General features: G+C 41.6%; 1 protein-coding gene across 1 annotated transcript; it reads right to left on the reverse strand.

Annotated features, from left to right (window-relative positions):
• Positions 1 to 20,863: 20,863 nt before the first annotated feature.
• On the reverse strand, positions 20,864 to 24,329 carry LOC135969543 (ferritin, heavy subunit-like). The gene is made up of 4 exons (XM_065539599.2): positions 24,193 to 24,329; positions 23,382 to 23,525; positions 22,301 to 22,426; positions 20,864 to 21,182 (listed from the first exon to the last, which is right to left on the reverse strand). Exons 1-4 carry the CDS (start codon positions 24,292 to 24,294, stop codon positions 21,021 to 21,023), a joined length of 534 nt encoding a protein of 177 aa, XP_065395671.1. The 5' UTR covers positions 24,295 to 24,329; the 3' UTR covers positions 20,864 to 21,020.
• Positions 24,330 to 24,777: the final 448 nt, after the last annotated feature.

Genomic DNA, 24,777 nt, shown 5'->3' on the forward strand with positions numbered 1-24,777 from the left:
GATTGCCACTGTTCAGAATTTCAGATGGATTCCATGGTAGCCCTCTGCCACGTTGTTCCGGTGCTATGATCCACATAATAAACTCTTCCATTATCATCAACTCTTCTTTCCCAGCCTGAAGGTAAAGGTTGTGGTCTCTCCCATGTGATAGTTCGAGTATTATGATCCACATAATAGGTTCTACCATGAGGATCTTTTCTTTGTTTCCACCCTGATGGCAACGTTTCTGTGTTGGCATTCCCAGATTCCTGTCACAAACGATCTATACACCCATCTGGCTGCCTTGATTTGGCTGCTTCAAAAGCAGAACTACTTCCAGAATTAGAGGTGTCAGGGTCTAATATACTTCTAGATTCAGATCCCAATTCTGCACTGGTAGAAGGAATACATTCATTGTTTTCTGAGGAAGTCAGTATTTCTTGAACTGGAGGATCTTCAACAGTAGTACTAGTGCAATTTGGAGACAAGGCATTTTCTTCAGACACTACTGGAATACCCGTGACAGAAGCATTATCAGTTGGTGCAAATGAGGATGATTCTCTATTAACAGTGTCATTGGCAGGCTCAGATGTGAGTGGTTTTGGAGGTGGTGTATTTTGGGGTCTGGCAGCAACCTGAGATGGAGATGAAGGTATATTGTCTCCATTAACTACATACGAGCAACATGAGTTTTGCACTAGAGTGCTTGTAGGTACATGATTATCTATTCCATTCGTGCCTTCAACAGCCAACCTGGCAGTTGTCCTTGCTGAAGGCTCTCCATGTTCACGTAAGGCATCACCATTTTGCTGTATTTCTATGGTTGGAGATGAGTTACAGTTTGTTATATTTTCTTGCTCAATCACCAGTCCATCAAGCACAACCATCAATTCACCAGTTTGTGCTGTGCCATTCTTGTTTTCCAAGGAAAGTTTCAATTATTCTTTGACTCTTTCCAATTTTCTGTTGTGTTTCAAATCTATCGTTGCATTTCCTAATAAAGCATCTGCTTTTAAAGCATGATGACTCCAAACTCGAAATTCCAACGTAGTCTGTGGCGTAACATTTACAGTTAGCTGTTCATCCCAGTTTGGATTAGAAGAACTACTGGATTTTGCTGTTTTCCTGATTTCTCCATCTACAACTACTTCTGTATATATTGCTGTTCCGAACCAGTTCTTTCTTCTTTTAGGTTTGGCGCTAGAAACAGTTACCCGTAACTAGAACCTTCCAGTGTGATTATTACTAGTATCAGACCTTGGTGAAGCAGTGGCCAAGTCCCAAAATTCAGCTAAAACTATGTATCAGGAACTGCTAGACACTGGGGATACAAAGATGAGTAAGACATGATTCCCTGTTTCAAGGAGCTGACAACGCCGGCGCGAAGCTGTCGGCTCCCGGCAGCCGGGCGGCCACGGCAGCGGCAACTCCTCCTGCAGAGGGCGCCCTCGCCCTTCCGCGCCCAAGATCACCGTCTCGTGGCAGGGGCGGCGGCTGCAGCCACTCAGAGCCCGCAAGCAGAGCTCGCAGACACCTGACTCTCCCCCCGCCCCCCAACCCCGGCCCTGATTTATATTTTTCTGATGATTAGCGATACTGTGTTTGTGGTCTACTTGTATGTCACACTATTCCATCTGTACTTAAATGAGCTCCTGACGCAAGGAATAGGCACAATTCCTCTTTTACTTGCAGAATATCAAAGGCTTTGGGATTCATGTTTTCCTATAAATTGTTACAGAAACAAGTTCTGCTCTGGGCAACATGGAAGACTAGCTTGTATATTTTTATACGAATGAAAATTTATATCAAATCATTATGCATTTAAATACCATTGGAAGCCAGGCGCGATGGTTCACACCTATAATCCCAGCACTTCAGGTGGCTGAGGCGGGAGGATTACTTGAGCCTCCCTAGTAGCTGGGATTACAGGCACCTGCCACCTCATCTGGCTAATTTTTGTATTTTTAGTAGAGACAGGATTTCACCATGTTGACTAGGCTTGTCTCAAACTCCTGACCTCAGGTGATCCGCCTGCCTTGGCCTCCCAACGTGCTGGGATTACAGGCGCGACCCACTGCACCCGGCCTATTTATTTATTTTTGAGACAGGGTCTTACTCTGTCACCCAAGCTGGAAGTGCAGTGGTGCAATTACCGTTCAGCGCAGCCTCAAACTCCGGGGCTCAAGTAATGCTCCCACCTCTGCCTTCTGAGTAGCTGGGACTATAGACTTGCACCCCTACACCTGGCTAATTTTTGTAGAGATGGGCTTTCGCTATGTTGCTGAGGCTGGTCTTGAAGTATATTACTAGGAATGAAAAGAGAGTGGGTTTTGATTTCATTTTCTCTGATCTAAGACGTGACCACTGAACCATTGGCATTGATCATCATATCCATTGCATAGCAGTTGATAAGTAAGTGGTGTGTGAGTCTAACTCACATTGATAAACACTTGCCTTATAATTTCCAAACAGAGTAGTGGGCTCTAAGAAATGCATTTTCCACTCTGCTCAGTGTTTTTCATAAAATATTGTAATTAAAGCTTAACTATCAACATAGGGAAGAGGATCTATTGTGGTCACGTAAGAGCAGACGCAGGAAATATTTACTCACAGAATCAGAAGTTAAGACTGAGGTATCTGGAAATGAGACAAGGGCTGGGTGGAGTTAATCAGGCCATTTTATTTGTAGCTGTTGTCATGGTGTAAGTGTAAATTTGTGGCCCTATGTGCTACTAACAGTGAGCTATGCTTACAAATAAAAAAAAATTAATAAGTTCAAATATGCAGTATACTTTCTATAAATCCTACCAGTGGTGTTCCAAGAAATAACAAGTGTAGCAAGAAAGTAAGTCCTTAGATTGGCATTTTCTGTGTGATTCTGTGTAGTGCTATTCATCTTGCTACAAGATTTGAATGTCATGTTGCTTAAATATAAATCATTAATGTTCATTGGTGTTTATCAGAGGTTGAATATTTGCTATAGGATTTACTTATTTGTAAGTGCTTTAAAATGTATTACTTTTTATTTATTAAACCATTTTTAGCTATTCATAATAGGAAGAACAGAGTATGAATAATGTTGGAAGCATTTTACAAATCATTTGTCGTTTTGAGGAGTTTCAAGAAATCTTGAGTTCCAATGTCGTCGTCATTGTCGTCATCTTCTTCTTCTTCTTCTTCTTCTTCTTCTTCTTCTTCTTCTTCTTCTTCTTCTTCTTCTTCTTTTTTCAGACAGGGTCTCATTCTGTCACCCAGGCTGGAGTGCAGTGGGGCCATCTCGGCTCACTGCAACCTCCGCCTCCCAGGTTCAAGTGATTCTCCTGCCTCAGCCTCCCGAGTAGCTGGGATTACAGGAACCTGCCACCACACCTGGCTAATTTTTGTAATTTTAGTAAAGACAGGGTTTTACCATGTTGGCCAGGAGGGTCTTGAGCCCCTGACCTCAGGTGATCCTGCCTGGGCCTCCAAAACTGTTGGGATTACAGGCGTGAGCTACCGTGCCCGGCCCAATGTCTTATTCTTGCATCCAGAAGAGTAACATTTTTCAGACATTTGGAAACGTTATTCTCAGTGTCTGCTAAACATAGAATATTCTGAATGCTAGTTTTTTTTTTTTTAATAGGAAAAAGGGAGAACCATGTGACAATATTGGGTAAATTCTGTAATTGGGCTTAGTATTTATTGTAAGTGAACACAATGGAATTCCAATTTATAAGTCACTTGCACAGTCTACTGGATTCTGATTACCTCTTGGTGAACTGATAGAACTGAGTGGCCATGTGGTGTACAGTATGTGAAAATGGTGAAGCACTGCCTCCTATAAGGTACTGCATGAAGCAGTCCATTTCCTCCACATTTGAACTGAAGTTGTCTTGATTTTTCTACCAGAGGAAAACAAACTATTAAAAAAAAAAAAAAAAAAAAAGAGAGACTGAACACAAACTAAAACCATAGGACTGAAAAAGTCTTTAAGAAAGAAATAAAATGATCTTATACTCAAGGATCATTGACTTTTACTAAATCACAAGATCCTACTGACAAGGCCTAGAATATGTATTTTGAATGTGTCTTTTCCTACCACTCCACTGCCAGCACTATTTTTCCACTGAACCACTGTAGTTGAACCCTAGTCTCTCTCTTTTTTTTTTTTTTTGGAGGTGGGGTCTTTTTCTGTTGTGCAGGTTGGCGTACAGTGGCACAATTATGGCTCACTGCAACCTCTAAACTCCTAGGCTCAAGTGCTCCTCCCTCCTAGGCCCACCAAAATGCTGGGATTACAAGTGTGAGCCACTGAGTCCAGCCCCTAGTGTCTATTCTCGACCTCCAACTCCAATCCATCAGCTACAGTGCTAGGACACATTGTATCATCTAATAAGTGGCAAATCTGATCAAATCATGTCTATGTTTAAAACTCCTTGCGTTGCTGATCACGTCTATGTTTAAAACTTCTTGCGTTGCTGTGTCTTTTTTTTCTTTTTCTTTTTCTTTTTTGAGACAGGGTCTTTCTCTTGTCACCCAGGCTGGAGTGCAGTGATACGACCTTGGCTCACCGCAACCTCTGCCTCCTCGGCTTAGGTGATCCTCCCAAGTAGCTGGGACTACAGGTGCACGCCACCACACTCGGCTAATTTTTCTACTTTTAGTAGAGACTGGGTTTTGCTATGTTGCCTAGGCTGGTCTTGAACTCTGGGCTCAAGTGATCCCACGACTCAGCCTCCCAAAGTACTGGGATTACAGGTGTGAGCCACGGAGGCCAGCCTTCTCATTTCTTATTTTATTTTATTTTATTTTATTTTATTTTATTTTGAGACAGAGTCTTGCTCTGTCACCCAGGCTGGAGTGCAGTGGTGTGATCTCCACTCACCGCAACCTCCGCCTCCGAGGTTCAAGCAATTCTCCTGCCTCAGCCTCCCGAGTAGCTGGGACTACAGGCGCCTGCCAATACGCCTGGCTAATTTTTTGTAATTTTAGTGGAGACAGGGTTTCACCGTGTTAGCCAGGACTTCTCATTTCTTAAGGAATGAAACTCAAACATGTTAGGATGGCATGACAGGCACTTCCTGATCTGACTCAACACCATTGGCTAAGCCTGAAATGCTTGATCCCTTGATCCCATCCAACTGACCTCTGGGGTATTCATTTAATGCTACTCAGGAGCTTTTTTATGCTGCGCACCCCCCGCTAGCCGGGCACAATTGGTCACGCTGGTCTGTGTCCCTCTCTGCCTCACATAGGCTTTTACTATTGCATTTACCAAATAGAATTCTAGTTCTTTGCAAATATATATGTGTGTTCTCTATTATATTATGTATGTCTTGATGGCAAGGCCTATTTTAACTTTGCATTCCCATCTTCTAGACGAATAGAATCCCATGATGAATAGGAGGTGCTCAATAACTTGTTTAATTGAACTGATTTAGTATGACTGAAGAGGCACAAAATCTAACAATTTTGTTTCTGATGTGTAAGAAGCTGTCTGTCTGCAATGTTTTAAAGAAATCGCTTTCTACTGCTAACATTATATTGCTAGAAGTTAACCAGAGGCACAGATAAATTATTTGCAAAGGCATAATTGCTCTTATTTCTCTTAGGATTAAAATGAACACCATGATAACGGTAATAAAAATATCTGCAAACACAAGCAAACCTCCAAGCTGCGGCCCAGTAATCTTTTGATAACAAGCGGTATGCTGGAGGGTCTTCAGTGTTTCATGTTGCCCTTCCAAGAGATTGCAGTGTGATTATTTTCTTCATAATCAGACTCAGTTCTGTTCCCACAGCATATATGCCGACATAATCTTTCTTTTCCTTTCCTTTCCTTTCCTTTCCTTTTCTTTTTCCTTCCTTCCTTCCTTCCTTCCTTCCTTCCTACCTTCCTTCCTTCCTTCCTTCCTTCCTTCCTTCCTTCCTTCCTACCTTCCTTCCTTCCTTCCTTCCTTCCTTCCTTCCTTCCTTCCTTCCTTCCTTCCTTCTCTCTCTCTTTTTTTTCTTTCCTTTTTTCTCTCTCTTCTTTTTTTTTTTAATAGGGTCTCACTCTGTCACCCAGGCTGACATGCTCATGGCCTACTGCAACCTTGACCTCCTAGGCTCAAGCCATCTTCCCACCTCAGCCTCCCTAGTAGCCGGGACTACAGATGCCTGCCACCATACCCAGATAATTTTTGTATTTTTTGTAGAATTAGGGTTTCACCATGTTGCCCAGACTGATCTTGGACTCCTGAACTCAAGCAATCCACCTGCCTTGACTTCCCAAATGCCTGAGTTACAAGTGTGAGCCAACATGCTTGGCCTTGCCTATATAATTTTCTAAGAGTTTTAAATACTTTCTTTTCACAGTCATAGGGAAATGGAAATTAAACTACAATGGGATATACTACACACTCACCAAATGGCTAAAGTTAAAATATTTGTTTATAGTTTTCATCTGTTCCATGTTAAATTATTTCTTGTATGTTAATAAATTGTGCTTAATTTGTCTCCCTTTTTCTTAAATACTACCTATATAGATGTCATGCCATTTCTCCTCCTCCTCTTCCTTCTACTCCTCCTCTTCTCTTCTTCTTTTCCTCTTCCTCATCCTTTTCTTCCTCCTTCTTCTTCTCCTCCTTCTCTTCTTCTTTTCCTCTTCCTCTTCCTCCTCCTCCTGCCTTTGTTTGAGTTAGAGATTTCTGGATCATCTATTTGCAAGAATTTCCTGTAGGGGTCAGAATAATCTATGCTGAGAGATTTTTGTTTTTCTAATGCTTTATCTTTCTTTTCCACAGTCAGAAAATCAACCGGCCTTCTTCAATTTTATTTTCATGATTCTTTACGAGGCTTGTCTCTTTGCATTTATGTACTTAACTGGTTCCAGAGGGACCTTCTGTCACATCCAGTCCTGTTCATGGGCCCTCTTTGTTGGACAAAGGGTGTGGATTTTGCCCTCAAGAGGAATTGCTCACATGTAAAAAGTATATGTTTTAGTGTTTGTGTTTTATGACTAATGGGTTCTCTCTTCTGAACCTCCTTTCCTTTGTGTATCCCAGGTGATAACCGTTTTTGACATCTGAATTTAGCAGTTTGGGTATAAAAAGCCACAAGAGCATTGCAGGTGTGTTTAAGAACAGGATGTGCCAAAAAGTTTTAGAAGTGGAAGTTCTGAGAAATCAACAGTAACTATGCACTCCCAAAAGAATGTGGCCTCATCCTCAGTGAGACTGCTATAACTGAAGACAGCAGGTGCAAGGGGAGAGTTGAAGATAGAAGGATTAGAATGTGTTTGGGTGAGGAGACAACCAGAAGTGACAGATTCAAGAAAAGAGCACTTATAAGTTAGTGGAAGTTGGGAACAGGATCCGTTGATGAAGGTTGCTTCTTCACTGGAGGTGGTGAAGGAACTGTAGAAGTGTGGAACTAATCGCAGGAGCTTTTGTGAGGAAGTTAAGATCTGAAATTCAGGTGAGGCCTGTTACCTGAAGTGAGCTCTTGAGCTGAGAAACTGGAAAAGTTACTCCTTCCCTCACTTCAAGAGATCCTTCTTTTAGCTGAAAAAAATGTCAACTCCTTCAAATATGATTGACAAAGTAATTGTGTAACTAGAACATCCAAAGAAAGATATTCTAGGAAATTAAAAGGACAAAAAAGGAACTAAAAATAGACACAAAACTTCCCTGAGGACTAAGAATACTTGCTAATATTGCTCCAAAGCAGAGAAAAATTGTAACATAATATTTCAACATGCATAAAGAAGAAAATATGATGTAATTGCAGTAAGGGAGGAAAACAAACACAAAAGATCTCAGGGAAAACATGTCCAAAAAAAAAAAAAAGTAAAAGAAAGGTGATGGCCAGTCAACAGAAGGTAATGGTCAGTCAATACAACGATATGAAATGGCAATTGGTAAAATTTAGGAAAGAAATTGGAGAAATAGATAGAATCATTTCATAAGGAAAGACTAAATTACAAGGGGCATATAGGAAAATAGACACCACAGAAAGCAAGCAAGACAGAGCATACACATGGGAAAAGTGAAGGAAATGAAAGAGAAGCAAAAGTAATTTTTAAAGAGAGAAAGTGAAAGTTATAAAAGCCAATAAATGATCTAAAATATTAGTGATTGTAGTTTCTCCAGAGAAAAGCCAAAAGAATAGAAAACAAACATTAGAAAGTATTCTTGAAGTAAGATTTGAATTTTTATATTAGATGTTATATCCAAGATCTGACAAATCTGTCCCAGAATTATGAATATCAAAGCTAGTAACATTGGTTAGTAGATATATCCTACTAATATATATCTTACGAAAACTAGACATGTCCTAATAATATTAGTAACAAACTTTGGGCATCTGGGCAAAAAACATTGTGTCTTTTTTAAAGGAATGAAGCCAGGATGGCACAGCTATAGTCAATGCTAATGGAAATGGAAAATTTGAGACAAGTATTTAAAATCCAACCAAGCTGTTCTTCAAGTGTCAAGGCTACAGGCAAACTTTTTTTCTTTTCTTTTCTTTTTCTGAGACAGTGTCTTGCACTGTCTCCCAGGCTGGAGTGCAATGGCACAATCTTGGTTCACTGCAACCTCCACCTCCCTGGTTCAAGCAATTGCCTACCTCAGCCTCCAGAGTAGCTGGGATTACAGGCGTCCGCCACCATGTCTAGTTAATCTTTTTTTTTTTTTTTAGTAGAGACAGAGTTTTACTATGTTGGCCAGGCTGGTCTCGAACTCTTGACCTCGTGATCTGCCCACCTTGGCCTCGCAAAGTACTGGGATTACAGGCAGGAGCCAACGCACCCAGCCACAGAGCAACATTTCTACAAATTCAAGGACTGAGGAAATATTGTTCACATTAGATCTTACTGAATCATCTCCCAGAGTATAAGATTTACCCAACAATAAGATGATCAGAGTAACCTCAGCAAAAGGACTGAGATGAACATTGAATATATGAGGGGTCTTCAAAAAATTTATGGAAAACGCATATTACAAAAAACTATCCATGGATTTCAATATGATTTTGCACCGAAATAAACTTGCATTAACATCTCTGAACAGGATCTTAGTTTGAGGCACTAATATATCAGTTTAATTTTTTTTTTTTTTTTTTGAGACGGAGTCTCGCTCTGTCGCCCAGGCTGGAGTGCAGTGGCCGGATCTCAGCTCACTGCAAGCTCCGCCTCCTGGGTTCACGCCATTCTCCTGCCTCAGCCTCCCGAGTAGCTGGGACTACAGGCGCCGCCACCTCACCCGGCTAGTTTTTTTTGTATTTTCAGTAGAGACGGGGTTTCACCGTGTTAGCCAGGATGGTCTCGATCTCCTGACCTCGTGATCAGCCCGTCTCGGCCTCCCAAAGTGCTGGGATTACAGGCTTGAGCCACCGCGCCCGGCAATACATCAGTTTAAAAAGAACCCCTACCAGAGTAACATGGATTCTGCTACACTTGAAGCAAGAAAAAACATCAAATTTATGATCAGATTTGGTAAATAATGGTGACATGATTCTTGCTTTACAAAAAGTTTATGCCGGGCGTGGTGGCTCACGCCTATAATCCCAGCACTTTGGGAGGCTGAGGAGGGAGGATCACAAGGTCAGAAGTTCGAGACCATCCTGGCCAACATAGTGAAACCCCATCTCTACTAAAAATACAAAAAATTTAGCCGGGCGAGGCGGCGGGCGCCTGTAGTCCCAGCTACTCGGGAGGCTGAGGCAGAAGAATGATGGGAACCCGGGAGGCGGAGCTTTCAGTGAGCGGAGATTGCCGGCCACTGCACTCCTGCCTGGGAGACAGAGCAAGACTCCATCTCAAAAATAAATAAATAAATAAAAAGTTTATGAGGACAATGACCCAAATAAATTTGCAGTTTATGAATAGATAACTTGATATAAGAAGGGATGAGATGAAATTGAGGATGAAGCCCAATAGTGGCAGAACATCCACACCAACGTTCAAGGAGAAAGTTTGTGTTCTAATTAAAGAGGACCAATGATTAACTGCAGGAAGAACTGCCGACACCACGGACATCTCGATTGGCTTATCTTACACAGTTGATTGACAAATTAAACAGACTTTCCACCCAATGGATACCAAACCCTTGCACCCAGATCAGCTGTAGATAAGAGCAGGCCTTTCAATGGAAATTTTGAACAAGTAAGGTCAAGATCCTAAAGTGTTTCTTTGCAGAATTGTAACATGACATAAAATTTGACTCTACCAATATGATCCTGAAGACAAAGCAATATCAAAGCAATGGCTACCAAGAAGTGGATGTGGTCCAGTCACACAAAAACAGACTGGTCAAGAGTAAAGGTCATGACAAACATTTTTTTGGGATGCTCAAGGCATTTCACTTGTGAATCTTCTGGAGAGCCAAAGAAAGAGAACATCTGCCTATTATGACAGTGTTTTAAGAATGATAGCCAAAGCTTTAGCAGAAAGATGCCCAGGAAAGCTTCACCTGAGAGTCGTTCTCCACCACAACAATATTCCTGCTCATTCCTGTCATCAAACAAGGGCAATTATGTGAGACTCTTGATGGGAAATTATTAGGCAAATACACCTTACTATCCTTTATTTGGCTTTGACTACTTTTTGTTTTGTAATCTTAAGAAATCTTTAGGGCCGGGTATGGTGCCTCACGCCTGTAATCTCAGCACTTTGGGAGGCCGAGATGGGCGGATCACGAGGTCAGGAGTTCGAGACCAGCCTGGCCAACATGGTGAAATCCTGTTTCTACTAAAAATGCAAAAATTAACTAGGCGTGGTGGCAGGTGCCTGTAATCTCAGCTACTCGGGAGGCTGAGGCAGGAGAATCATTCGAACTTGGGAGGCGGAGACTGCAGTAAGCCAAGATCACGCCGCTGCACTCCAGCCTGGGTGACATGAGCGAAACTCTGTCTCAACAACAACAACAAGCAACAACAAAAACAAAAGAAGTTTTTAAAGGGCACCCATTCTTCTTCAGTTAATAACATAAAACAAACAAACAAAAAAACGCCAAACACTGTGTGGTTAAATTCCCAGGGCTGTCAGTTCTTTGGGGACAGATTAGATGGCTGGTATCATTGCTTGTGATTTGAGTGTCTTGGATTTGATGGGGCTTATGTTGAGAAATAGAAAATAAAGTTTATAGTTTATATTTTTATTTCCATTTTTCATGAACTTTCTGAAGTCCCCTTATACCTATAAATAGAACTAGGACTAAAACAAGGTCTAATGTAAAGTTTGGAAAATACAATGTAAATATGAACATTGTATTATATAAACTTTCAGACTATAGAGTCTTTTTTAAATTGTAGTTTTTATGATTTTTTAAGCTAGTGTCTGTCTTTATAATGAGAAATTTATATAGTACCCTTAACCCCTTTTGTTTCAGAGAGCCTCCATTGATTTCTACTAGCATCACATGAATTACCTTGTAACTTCTTCCTCCTCACCTTTCTCCCTAGCTTTCACTACTCAATTTTAGTCATCAAAATTATTATTTGTTATTGGTTGAATTGTATTCTCACAAAATTCATATATTGAAGTCCAGCACCTCAGAATGTAACAGTATTTGGAGATAGGGCCTTTCGAGCGGTAATTAAGTTAAAACGAGCTCTTTAGGGTGACCCCTAAACCAACCTGACTGGAGTCCTTATAAGAAGAGGAAATCTGGACACGAGGAGGGACACCAGAAATGTGTGCGTGCACACACAAAGCAAAGTCCATGTGAAGACACAGTGAGAAGGCAGCCCTCTGCAAGCCAAGGAGATGCCGCAGGAAATACCAAACCTGCTGACACCGGACTTCTAGCTTCCAGAACTGTGAGAAAGCCACCCAAACTGCGTTATTTTGTTACAGCAGTCCCAGAAGACTAATCCATTTGGTCTTAGCGTTTACCTGTATGTTCTGTACTCTTAATACTGTGCATACAGAATAAAAATAACGTAGAGTAATGTGACAAAATACACCTGAATATCTGTCATACTGGCAAGTACAAATATGCTTCATTTGCCGTTTATAAAATTACACCAAAAGTAAAATACCATTCTGACTAAAAGTGTAAAAAGATGAGTGAATGAAAGGTTAGGATTTCTATATCAAAGAAAGCACTATACTAGGCAAAGAAGAGTTCCCATTGGGAAGGGAAAGAGGAAAGACTATAATAAATCCACAATAAAATATAATAGTCATCGACATCTGTTTAATTGACAGTGACTATTTCCACATATTCCAATATTGACAGATGACCTCCCTGTGCTTCACCACATCCATCCTACTCCTGTGGTTTTCTGCCCCAGTTCTGCTGATAGCAGTTGCTTTCAGTGCATCTGTAATGTGAGTTTGCAGGATTTTTTTCTGTCTCTTAGTTTCATAAAAGTTATGTTTTGTGAATATTTGTTTTCAGTGTTGTCTCTTTTAAAAGTTGAATTATTTCGGGAGGAGTAGAAATATTCAGCACCAAGCAGATGACACAAGCCTACCAGAAGCTTTCTTTATATTTAGTTTTGTTGTATTGGCAAGATTTCCAGGATAAAATTAAACAAAGTAGTTATAACAGGAATTTTTGCCTTGTTCCAGACTTCGATGAGAATACCTTTAAAATTTCACCACATGTGGTGTAGGTTCTTGATAAGGATTCTTTATTAGGCTCAAGTCTCCATCTATTTCTAGCTTGCTAAACTTTAAAAAATCATACATGAAGCTGGGCGCGGTAGCTTATGCCTGTAATCCCAGCACTTTGGGAGGCTGAGGCGGGCAGATCACTTGAGGTTAGGAGTTCGAGACCAGCCTGGCCAACATGGTGAAACCCTGTCTCTACTAAAAATACAATTAGCCGGGCGTGCTGGTGGGCGCCTGTAATCCTAGCTACTCAGTAGGCTGAGGCAAGAGAATCGCTTTAACCCAGGAGGCAGGGTTGCAGTGAGCCGAGGTCATGCCATTCTACTCCAACCTGGGTGACAGAGCGTGACTCTGTCTCAAAATAAATAAATAAATAAGATTGTGATTATTAAATGACTACATATAAGACTCTCTCCAATAATCTCGGAATGTTATGAATTGCTGAAACTTCTATTCTTGAGTTATATTTTATTTATCAAAATGGACTGATCTTTATACACTGCCACATTTCTCTTTGTATTTAATTTGATTTTTGCATTGTAGTATTTGTATTTACTAGTTTTACTTCTGTCCTTTTTGGGTTTTTATTTCAATCAATAATAACCTTATAGGAAAAGCGTGTGACTTGGCAGACAAGGAAGATGGTGGTAGGAGACAGGGCTGATGTGCAGCTTCCACTTGGATGGACAGAACAGTGTGTGGACACTCCCACCATGGATATTTGCTCCAGGAACCACTTCAGGAGTGTACCAGGGAAACCAAAATAATTCACAGATCCTTTGAAAGAAGCTGCAGGCTGCTGCAAATTCTTCAAGGCAGGTGAAAAACTGAGTTGCCAAAGTGTGAGGTGGGGGAAAACCTGCCTCCAAACACATGTCCCCACTGGGGAACTCGTAAATCCAGATTACAGGAGAAGAATTTAACTTTACCTAGAGCTGAAATGGATTTAGAATGAAATATAAAAGTAGAAGCACAGTGGGAAGAGGCTTGTAGGCACTCCCTGTCTCCAGCTCCAACCCAGGGGAACCATCCCTGGCTGCTGGGGAAGGCAGCCAGCAGAATCTGGGGGCGGTCACAGGGTGAAAGAAGCTTCCAACTGAAATTTGTAATAATTTTGACTGGGTGCAAACTCTCTTGAGCAGAATCTGGGGTGAACGGGAACTGATGGAGAAAGGAGAGCAGGAGTCATCACCGACAGTGTGGGCAAATGAGGAGGGGTGTGGCCTGAAAGCCCATGCTTGCTTTCTCAGTGGGGAAACTTACAGCCTGGGGCTAGGTGTGAGTCCCACGTGCAGGCTTCCTGGAGATACACTTGACACTGTTAGCGGGACACTGCAGGAGGGAAACCGGCCTCACCAACTGTGTGGGAAGTGGGTATGGCCTGATGTTACTGGCTTTCCCCCACTTCCCTGGTGACAGAGGCAGCTATAATCCCCTCTGGAACATAACCCCATTGGCCCAAGAACCATTCCCCAGCTCCCAAAGTGGCATGGCAAGCCCTGCCCGAGGATGGTCTCAGCTCAGACCAGTCCACCCCTGCCCCAACTTTATGGTATTTCTCTATCCACACTGGTAGCCAATCACAAGAGACACAAACTCTTGAGAGCTTTATGACCCACCCATCACCTGAGAAACCCAAATACTTATCCTGGTCAACTTAGGGCAAGCTTATACCCCCTTTCTACTATCAAGAGCTGGTGCTCTCTCAAAAGTGCCACCTCCTGGCTGGAGGCCAACGAACTCAGGACATTACAGCAACTCGTGACAGAATAACCCTGCTCCAAATAAGGATTAAACAACAGCTAATTCCACAGTCTGCAACATCCTCCATAACCAGTGGCCCTGAGTCTGTCCACATGACAACTTCACTGTTAGCATTACCAGCGTTGGAGAAAGCCAGCACACTAAACCTATCTACAACCAAGCGCTCTGAGCCTACTTCTCTCCCCTGCCACCTCCACCAGAGTGGGTGCTGGTATCCATGGCTGGGAGACTGATACGGTTTGGCTCTGTGTCCCCACCCAAATCTCATGTCAAATTGTAATCCCCACATATCAGGGGAGAGGCCTGGTGGGAGATGATTGGATCATGAAAGCGGATTTTCCCCTTGCTGTTCTCATGCCAGTGAGTACATTCTCATGAGATCTGATGGTTTAAATGTGTATGACACTTCCCGTTTGCTCTCTCTCTCTCTCTCCTGCTCTACCATAGTAAGATGTGCTTGCTTCCCCTTCACCTTCTGCCATGATTGTAAGTTTCCTGAGGCCTCCCAGCCATGCTTCTATATACCCTACAGCACTGTGAGTCAACTAAATCTCTTTTCTTTCCTTTTTTTCAGACACAGTCTTGCTCTGTCACCCAGGCTGGAATGCAGTAGCACAACCTCAGCTCACTGCAACCTCCACCTCCCAGGTTCAAGTCTGTCAAGTAGCTGCGATTACAGGTGTGTGCCACCATGCCTGGCTAATTTTTGTATTTTTAGTAGAGATGGGGTTTCATCATGTTGGCCAGGCTGGTCTCGAACTCCTGACCTAAAGTGATCTGCCTGCCTCAGCCTCCCAAAGTGCTAAGATTACAGGCATGATCCACCACACCTGCCCTAAACTTTACTCTTTTCTTCATAAATTACCCAGTCTCGGGTAGTTCTTTATCACAGTGTAAAAATAGACTGATACTGAGACCTGAAGACAGGTTCCCAACTGGATTTGTTAGGCTTATTCATATGTATTCTTATTTGTGGGCATTATAAGATTTTTTAAAAACCATTTTCCCATTTATTGTTGTTACATATGGAAGATTTGTTTGTAGCTGTTTATCCTATATCCAGCAACTTTACTAAACTTTCCTGTAAGTTGTAATAGTTTCTCAGTTCTACTTATGTTAAATAAATCAGTCTTTTTGCAAACAAATATATCTTCTTTAGCTTTTCCACTGCATTATCTAGAATAGCGGTTCTCAAGAGTAGTTCTCAAAAGTGGATTTTACCTTTCAAGAGACATTTGGCAATATCTGGAGACCTTTTTTGGTTGTCACACTGGGGGAGGTACTATCTGGTAGGTAAAGGCCAGGGATACTAGTGAACATCTTACGATATACAGGACATCGTCCCACAACAAACAGTCAACTGGCTCAAATTGTCAGTAGTGCTGAGGTTGAGAAACTCTGCTTGAGAACTTCCAGAAAACATTCAATGGAATTAGAACAAAGCAATCTTGTTTTACTCCTGATTTTAATGTGAATGTCTAACATTCATTAATAAGTATAAAATTAGATATAAATTAGTGTGGTAGTAATAAGTATAAAAGTGAGATATTTATTCAAGAGTACTTTGTAAACTAGTAATTATTCAATGGTGACAGAAGCTCACCGTGGCACTAATTCTCAGGAAAGGTAAGTTGCAGAAAGGTATGAAGAGGGAGGTGAAAGTGTTAATTACATGGCTGACTTTCACCTGAAGACACGCCCTTTGCCACTAGAATTACTAAGGCATAAGAATTATACAAGGTTGGTTAATATCAGCCAGGCTACTTTGGGCCTGCAGGTAGAGGAAACCCATGATATTGATAGTGAATGTCTGCCGTACGTTGCAAGCTTCTATAAGCTTTTTTAATTGTTGTATATCTAAACAGTCCTATTCTTCCCATACTTGTTATGATTCACCCAACTTACCAGCGTGTAAAGATGTTTTCCATTTGCTTTTTGCTGCTAGTATTGAGAAAGCTCCTATTAATTCGTCAGACTTACATTCTTTGTAAGTAATATCTTTTATGGAGAACTTTCTCATTGTTGATGCTCTAAAATTATACTACAGTGAGTTTAATATTTTGTCAGTTTCTCTTTCTTGCTGAAGCTTCAATTAGATGTTTTTGTTGGAACTCCATTTTATAACATTTTAAATACCATTTTTAAATTCTTTTGGCTGACAATTTCTGAGATTACTTCTAGGTCACTTGTTTGATTAGCTGTGTTTATTTGAATATTCAGTCCATTTGTTAACTTGATTTTTTCCAAGATATCTAATAGGTCTATTCTTAGAACCACTTGTTTCTATTTCAAACAAGATTCTCCTTTCTGTCTAAATATATTCAATCTTTTAAGATTCTGCCTCTGTAATCCCAGCACTTTGGATGGCCAAGGAGGAGAATCACCTGAGGTCGGAATTTCGAGACCAGACTGGCTAACATGGTGAAACCCTGTCTCTATTAAAAATACAAAATTAGCTGGGTGTGGTGGTGCACACCTCTAATCCCAGCTACTCAGGAGGCTGAGGCAGGAGAATCGCTTGAACCCGGGAGGCAGAGGTTGCAGTGAGTCAAGGTCATGCCATTGTACTCTAGCATGGGCGACAGAGTGAGCCTTCGTCTCCCGTAGAAAAACATTCTGCCTCAATTCTAGTGATGTGTTTTCTTATTGGAAATGTTTCTGTTATGTATTGGCTTTCCTCAAGTTTAAGTAGAAGCACTATTTATTACTAACAAAATACAAAATTTGAGCATGTGCTATTCTAGACACTTCATATTCATTAACATACTCATCCTTTTGTTAAGTTTATAAAGTACCATTAACCCCATGTAATGATTAATACTGAGTGTCAACTTGATTGGATTGAAGGATACAAAGTATTGATCCTGGGTGTGTCTGTGAGGGTGTTGCCAAAGGAGATTAACATTTGAGTCAGTGGGCTGGGAAAGGCAGACCCACCCTTAATCTGGGTGGGCACCATCTAATCAGTTGCCAGCTCAGCTAGAATATAAGCAGAAAGAAAAATGTGAAAAGAGACTGGCCTAGCCTCCCAGACTACATCTTTCTCCCATGCTGCATGTTTCCTGCCCTTGAACATCAGACTCCAAGTTCTTTAGCTTTGGAATTCGTACTGGCTCTTCTTGCTCCTCAGCCTGCAGATGGCCTATCGTGGGACTTTGTGATTGTGTGAGTTAGTACTTAATAAACTCCCCTTTATACATATGTCTATTCCATTAGTTCTGTCCCTTTAGAGAACACTGACTAATACAGATTTTGGTACCAAGACTGGGGTAGTTCTAGAGGAACAGAATATTAAGGATGAAGTTCTTTCATTGGCTTTGGCATTTCTGGAGTTGGCTGGTTAGACCCCAGAATGCTAAGGACTCTACTTCTAATAGTAAGGAGAACACTGATAGTCCTTGGCAGGAACTGTTTAGAGAGTTATACAAAATAAATGCATTTGACGCTCCTGATTCGTTACTCGTGAGAGGCATGGAGTTTAGTGACTCTATATATAATACCTTTGACCATATGTGGAGAACCAAGGAACATAATGAAGCTGGTTGGTTGCTCCTAAGTTCAGTGGACAAAGTGATTAAAGAAAATGAACTCAGGAATTCTATATCCCAGCTTCAGAAGCAGATACTGAGCCTCAAATCTGCTAAGATTGCCCAAGTGAGAGTCTTATCTACTGTAGAGAAAGAGCTAAAACTCTGGACAGAGAGACACAAGCTCTTATCATGCGAATGGCTGACCTGCAATGAAAGGTACAGGCATAGCCTTGCCAGGTGCCTACTGTTAAAGTGAGGGTATTTACTGGAAAAGAATGGGACCCTGCAATTTGGAATGGGGATGTGTGGGAGGACCCTGATGAAGCTGGGGATACTGAGCTTGTAAGCTTGAGTGAAACTTTTTTGCCAGAAGAAACAGCTTTCCCATTCCTAGTAGTGGCAACATCCCCTCCCCCACCCATGCTGCCATCAGCCTTTCCACTTTTGTTTGAGGAGATAAACCCTGAGCTGCCTGAGGCAACAGTGGTGGCCTCCGCTGAGGCAGTTGCCAGGCAAGATAATGTTGGTTCTCCTTAGGAGCCATTCCCAACACCCCTGTTTGCTTCTAGACCTATAACTAAAGTCCTGGCGGGCCCCTAGAGGTGAGGTTGAGAGTGTGACCCATGAGGAGGTGTACTACACTCAAAAAGAACTGCTTGAATTTTCCAATTTATATAAACAAATCTGGAGAACAGGCATGAGAATGGATATTAAAGGTATGGGATAATGCTGGAAGGAACATAGAGTTGGATCAGGCTAAATTTATTAATATGGGCCCACTAAGTGGGGACTTTGTGCTTAATGTTGCAGCTCAGGGAGTTAAAAGAGGTTCTAATAGCTTATTTGCTTGGTTAGCTGAAGTGTGGATTAAAAGATAGCCCGCTGTGAGTGAGCTGGAAGTGCCTGATCCCCCTTGGGTTAATGTACAGGAAGGGATCGAAAGGCTTAGGGAGATTAGGGTGGTAGAGTGGATTAGTCGCTTTAGACCTACTCATCGCAACTGGGAGGGTCCAGCAGATATACCCCTGACCAATGCCTTGCAAAATAGATTTGCGAGGGCAGCACCTGCATCTTTGAAAAGCCCTGTAATTGCTCTTTTCTTTATGTCAGATCTAACAATGGGAACCACAGTCCCTTAACTACAAAATTTAAATACAATGAGAATAATTGGATTCCGAGGTGGCAGGGGGCAGGTGGTGGCACTAAACTGTCAAAGGCAAGGTGGGCATAGCTACTGTAATGCACAACACAGGCAAAGCGGCAATCAGAATAGTCTGATTGTACAGAGCTCAGGCATTGGCTAATTAATCATGCTGTTCCTAGAAGTGAAACTGATAGGAAGCTTACTGCATTCCTATTTAATTTATGCAAGCAAAAATCTTCTAGGTTGAATGGACAAAAGACTAATTTGAATTATGAAAACAGAATCACAACCCCTCAATCAATTTCCAGACTTGAGCCAGTTTATGGACCTGGAATCCCTTAAATGAAGGGGAGGCCGGGTGCCCTTGAGGAAGGACTCCACTACATTACTGACAATTTATGGAGTGAATCTTTCTCCCTTCCCTCCCAAGGAGACTTACAGCCTTTTACCAGGATAACTGTGCATTGGGAAAAGGGAAGTGATCAGACATTTTGGAGACTACTGGACACTAGCTCTGAGCTGACGTTGATTCCAGGGGACCCAAAACGTCATTGTGGTCCTCCAGTAAAAGTAAGTCAGGTAATTAATGGAGTTTTAGCTCAGGTCTGACTTACAGTGGGTCCAGTGGGTCCCCAGACTCATCCTGTGGTCATTTCCCCAGTGCCAGAGTGCATAATTGGCATAGACATACTTAGTAGCTGGCAGAACTCCCACATTGGCTCCTTGAATGGTAGGATGAGAGCTATTGTGGTAGGAAAGGCCAAATGGAAGCCATTAGAACTCCCTCTACCTAGAAAAACAGTAAATAAAAAAAAAAAAAATCACATTCCTAGAGGGATTGCAGAGATTAGTGCCACCATGAAGGACTTGAAAGACGCAGGGGTGGTGATTCCCATTACATCTCCATTCAACTCTCCCATTTGGCCTGTGCAGAAGACAGACAGATCTTGGAGAATGACAGTGGATTATCGTAAGCTTAATCATGAGGTGACTTCAATTGTAGCTGCTATACCAGATGTTGACTCCAATTTCTTCAGTTTTGGAACTTGGACTGGTTCTCCTTGTTCCTTAGCCTGCAGGCAGCCTATTGTGGGACCTTGTGATTGTGTGGGTTAATACTTAATAAACTCCCCTTTATATATACCTATTCCATTAGTTCTGTCCTCTAGAGACCCTGACTAATACACCCCACTTTACAGATTACCAAACTGAGGCAATGAAGAGGTATAAACTCAAGGCCAAGGAGTGAGTAAGTTTTGGACCAGTGCACAATCCTATAGAGCCCCTATTTCTTCTTAGAGGGTACTAGTCACGTGAGGCCCTGAGAAGCCTGACTCAAGCTTGCATGCTCATTCTTTGCTCCTGAAAGTAATTACCCTAGTAGCTACTAATTGGCTTCCAGTGGAATGGATAGGGGCATCCACACCCTTGGCTGCAATGCATTAACTGTTACCCTCTGTGTACCCTCCTGTTGCCTACACCTACCCTTGGCTATGAAATGGCACTGCACCATCCTTCAGGTGAAAGTCACCCTTTCTAGACCAAGAATTGTTTTCAATCTTAGCTCTACATTTAATATGAAGGAACCCCTATTATATTGTATACTTAAAGTACATATACAAATAAGAGGAGAACATTGAGACTTAAGGTTTCACCACTTAATTTCTAGTATATCCACTTGTAATGCTTCCATTTACCAAATCCTGACTCTAGGTGCTAAGGTAGGGTGGGGGCATCATAGAGGGAAGATTTTTTTGTTTTAGCCTAACACACCCACTGTCTCAGGAAGCTTTTTATACCAATTCCACTTTGTTACTGGAGCACTAGAAGGATTAGTTCTACCAATATTTTTACACATAGTTATAATGCAAAGCAGATTTATTTGCATGCACAGCAAAGAGGATTAGGAAACTAGATAAAAAGGAAAGCAGTCTTCAGGCAACTGGAACTAATCAAGACTTTAAAGTAGCTGACTCTGAGATCACTACGATGGGAAGACTTGCTGTGCTTCTGCCTTCAGAAGTTAAGTCTCTTCAACTGATGTCTCAGCAGACTCAGCAGACTCAGCAGACTTAGCAGACAGGCCTTCCTGCTGGAGGGACTCTTCTAATAGCTTCTGATGGTATTCCAGAAAAGCTATGCTTCCTGTCTGTTTATCTATGAACTCCTTTACAAAGTCTACGAGCTATAGAAATAAAACAGGGAAGCACCCACATTGAGGACCATGTCTGCAACAAGAATCTACCTATATTGTAGCCCAGAGACCAGCAGTCCTGGGAGCATGTCAGGAATTCAAAATCTCAGGCTCCACTCCAGATCTACTAAACCAGCCACTGCATTTTCAGAAAGACTAGGTGATTCAGATGCGTATTGAAGATCCAACAGCACTGATCTAAGATATTCAAGACCTTTAGGTGAATACAAGCACCTACTTTCAATGAGTATGAGTATTAGGTTGTCTTATCAAAAGTACAGGTTACTTTAAGTAATAGGCTACTACTGCAATGGTTTTCAATCCTGATTATTTGAATCACATAGAGATTTTGAGTAGCTGCCCAGACCTCATTCCTAAAGCTTAAAATTTAAGTGATCTGGTATAAGGTTCCAGCATTTGTACCATTTCAGAGCTCCTCATTGAGTCCAATATGTATCTAGAGTTGAGAACTATTGTAACTAGGCCCATTTTCTGCACTTTGACTTCCTGAGAAGCTAGGGAGTTAGAAAGAAGTTATCACTTTGAGGTAGAGTGCTTACCAATAACGAGGAAGACTTCATAGAAGTCTGTATTATAATAGGTCACCATTAACATCTACTTTTGCAGTAACGGTCTAGAACCGTGATTCTCAAACTGTGGCCATCAGCCAGCAGTATCACCACCTAGATTTGTTAGAAATACATTCTTGAGACCTACACAAAACCAACCCAATAAACAACTTTTGGGAGTGAACCCTAGAAGTGTGTTGTAGTAAGCACTCCAAGTGATTCTTGTGCTCAGTAAAACTTAAGCATTTCTAATTTAGGATATTTACAAACCAACAGCAACAGAACCATGGTTTGATTTAATTTTACAGAGTGCATTATTCCTGGGAAGATGTTTTTACCATACACTAAGTTTCACTTTTCTTCACCAGGACAACTGTCTCCCCACCTCCAAACTACTCCGAGAAATAAGTTCCTAGACTTCCTTCAAGGGAAACAAACACACGTTGGGTGATCTATGCCTTGATCCCCTTTCCCAGAAGCAAATCGTAATCCAGAAGTGAAAGATGACACTGATTTTATCAGAACCAGTTAACTACTTACACCAGTTTCATTATCCTTAGTAGCTGTGATTTTCAGGTCTTGTAGGACATTGGTTAATATGTTCTCCAACTGCACAGCAGACTTCAGGGCTTGTAAGCCACTTCCCCAGTTATCTATGTCAGGCCTCTGTTGAAGAGGAACAGGAGAGTCGCTTTTCTACTCCAGGCACAGTTTTGTCACACTTTGCTTCCCGTGTAGGACCATGACTAGGTTTGCATAGTGTAATGGTCTCCAAACTTTGAGGTGCAATGGAATCAGCAGAGACTCTTAAATGTGAATACTTGGTTTTCAATCGCAGACACTGACTTAATTGGTATGGGATGCAACATGGGCATCATGAGTTTTAAAAGATTCCCAGGTGATTTTAATGTGCTACAGAGCAAGGGTACTACTAGCACAGGTACACACACAATTCCATTAGCTTTGGAATTCTATGATGGTGGTCCAGCTGTTATTAGCACACATTTACACCTCTTTATAAAGCAGGAGTTAAAAAAACAACCAAAACAACCACCTTAGGGAAATTAGGGATGTTGCTGGATGTAATAGTCCCAACTAAGGCTCAGGTTGTTTCTTTGGAGTATGTGCCCTTTTTTGTAAAGCAAAAAAAGTTTGATTTACTCCTTTAAAGAGACAGCCATATTAAATACCTGAACATGTACCTGAATTAGATGAACAATCTGAAATAGGATGCTAACACCTCTGGGAAGAAGGCATTAGAGTAGTGCTTGTCAAACTATACATACCATTAGGAACATCTGGAGAGCTTGTTAAGCTATAGCTCTTAGGGCCTATGTCTGGGGTGAGATCCATGAGTTTGCATTTCTAGTGAGTCCCCAGGTGATGCTGACAACCTAGAGATCACACTTTGTGATGCTCATTAAGACAAGCCAAACAAGCATTTAGTGGCTAAAATTTACCCCAAATGATGTTGACATATACTTGCTCTCAGAGTCAGTTAGTTGCTAAGAAGCCCATGGAGGAACATGAGTAACCTAACATTTTACGTAGCAACTAATCAGTTTAATTCTCTAGACCTGGCCAAGGCCCCACAGAAGTCAAAACAAAGTTTGTCATCTACCTTAATAACTGGAAGGCAGACAACACCCTCACGTTTTCTTAGATATCTTAGGAACTGCTTTGCATGCTCCCTTTTCAGCTCAGCCTGCTCCGCGAAGAACTTGGCAAAAGGAGGCATTCTCACATCTTCACTGTAGTAACAGGCCTGGTCAAATGTAAGAAAAGGGGGAGGCTGAGGATGAGGTAAAATAGTTTTAGGACCTGAATCTCACCTAAACTCACTTTGTTGTCTCAGTGGTTGTCCAGGAAGAGGCCTTCTTTGGTCAGTCTTGGGTCCTGTTTGTTCTTTGACTTCTAGAAGGTTCTAGCTGTCCCCCAGAACCTAGTCTACCTCAAAGATCAGCCACCCAGATCCTAATATGCTGGTGCCTAATGTCTTGCTCTTATGGCTTCTTTAAGTGTAATATTTTTGAACTTAGATGCTAGCCCTTACATCCTTTAATTGTGTAGATATGACAGAAATGTAGCATACATTTACATTTTAAAAGTCTATTTAATCAATCCTAACACATCTATGTAAATTTTGAAATAGCATATAGGTATAAAATTGTTTATTCAGTCTGTCACCAGTGTTTGATGCCTATGTAGTTTTGGGAACACACTGGGAGGAACTGTAACTTTCCCTATCAAAGCCCGTAAGTTGTAATCATAGGGCCACAGAGCAGCAATACCCCAACCACTGAGTTGCTGTTTCATCTGGTATCCAACTACCAATATGGCCATAAGCACTATTATTAAGAAGCGAGAAGATATATTATCGCCCGGAGCAGAGCTAAAACCTCCCTCTCAGTTGTTCAAGAACCCATACTAACCATGGATAAGTAAGCATCACTGACATGCAGCTCATAAGATGCTACTCGGTTAATAGCAACTCTGCACTCTTCAGAGACGGGACCGTGGGTTTCGTATTCCATCTCAGCTTTAGGGAAATCCAGCCATAAAAAGTACCACCCACTAAGGTAAGGGACTTCTTAAATACTAACAGGAATATAGCCAGCCCACTTCTTATAAGATGAAATTCCATTCAGCTGAGATTAACAGCTACTAACCTACCAATGAGGACATTGTTTCTAGAGGAAAGAACCAATCAAACCAGAGAAAACAGTGAAGGAAAAGGGGGTTAGTGCTCTTACTATCCCAGTCAGTGTTCAGTGTTTTCTCTCTTCTTCTCTCTGATTGTGGTTTGGGAAGGCTGATATATTTCCGGAGTAGTGAGGCATTAACAGAAAGGATGAATTACCTTTAATTTTTTTTCTTTCTTCAAAACCTATTATGGCACCATGTGCTGGATCCCATGGCGAATCTAAGACTGGCTAAAATGCATTTTGTCTATGAGGGAGCGTACATCTCCCTCCTTTCTCCGTAAGACCCAACACACATAATTGATCTTAAGGTGG

Source organism: Macaca fascicularis, chromosome 2 (genome assembly GCF_037993035.2).
Source record: "Macaca fascicularis isolate 582-1 chromosome 2, T2T-MFA8v1.1".
Lineage (NCBI taxonomy): Eukaryota > Metazoa > Chordata > Mammalia > Primates > Cercopithecidae > Macaca > Macaca fascicularis.

Excerpts from the sequence above, each read along its gene's own strand:
- LOC135969543 (XM_065539599.2), bottom strand. The coding sequence starts at position 24,294 with ATGGAATACGAAACCCACGGTCCCGTCTCTGAAGAGTGCAGAGTTGCT. Across the intron at positions 22,427-23,381 it reads TCTGCCTTCCAGTTATTAAG|AGGCCTGACATAGATAACTG; the intron begins GTAGATGACAAA and ends CCTCTTCAACAG. Across the intron at positions 21,183-22,300 it reads CTAAGGATAATGAAACTGGT|CTCGTAGACTTTGTAAAGGA; the intron begins GTAAGTAGTTAA and ends TTATTTCTATAG.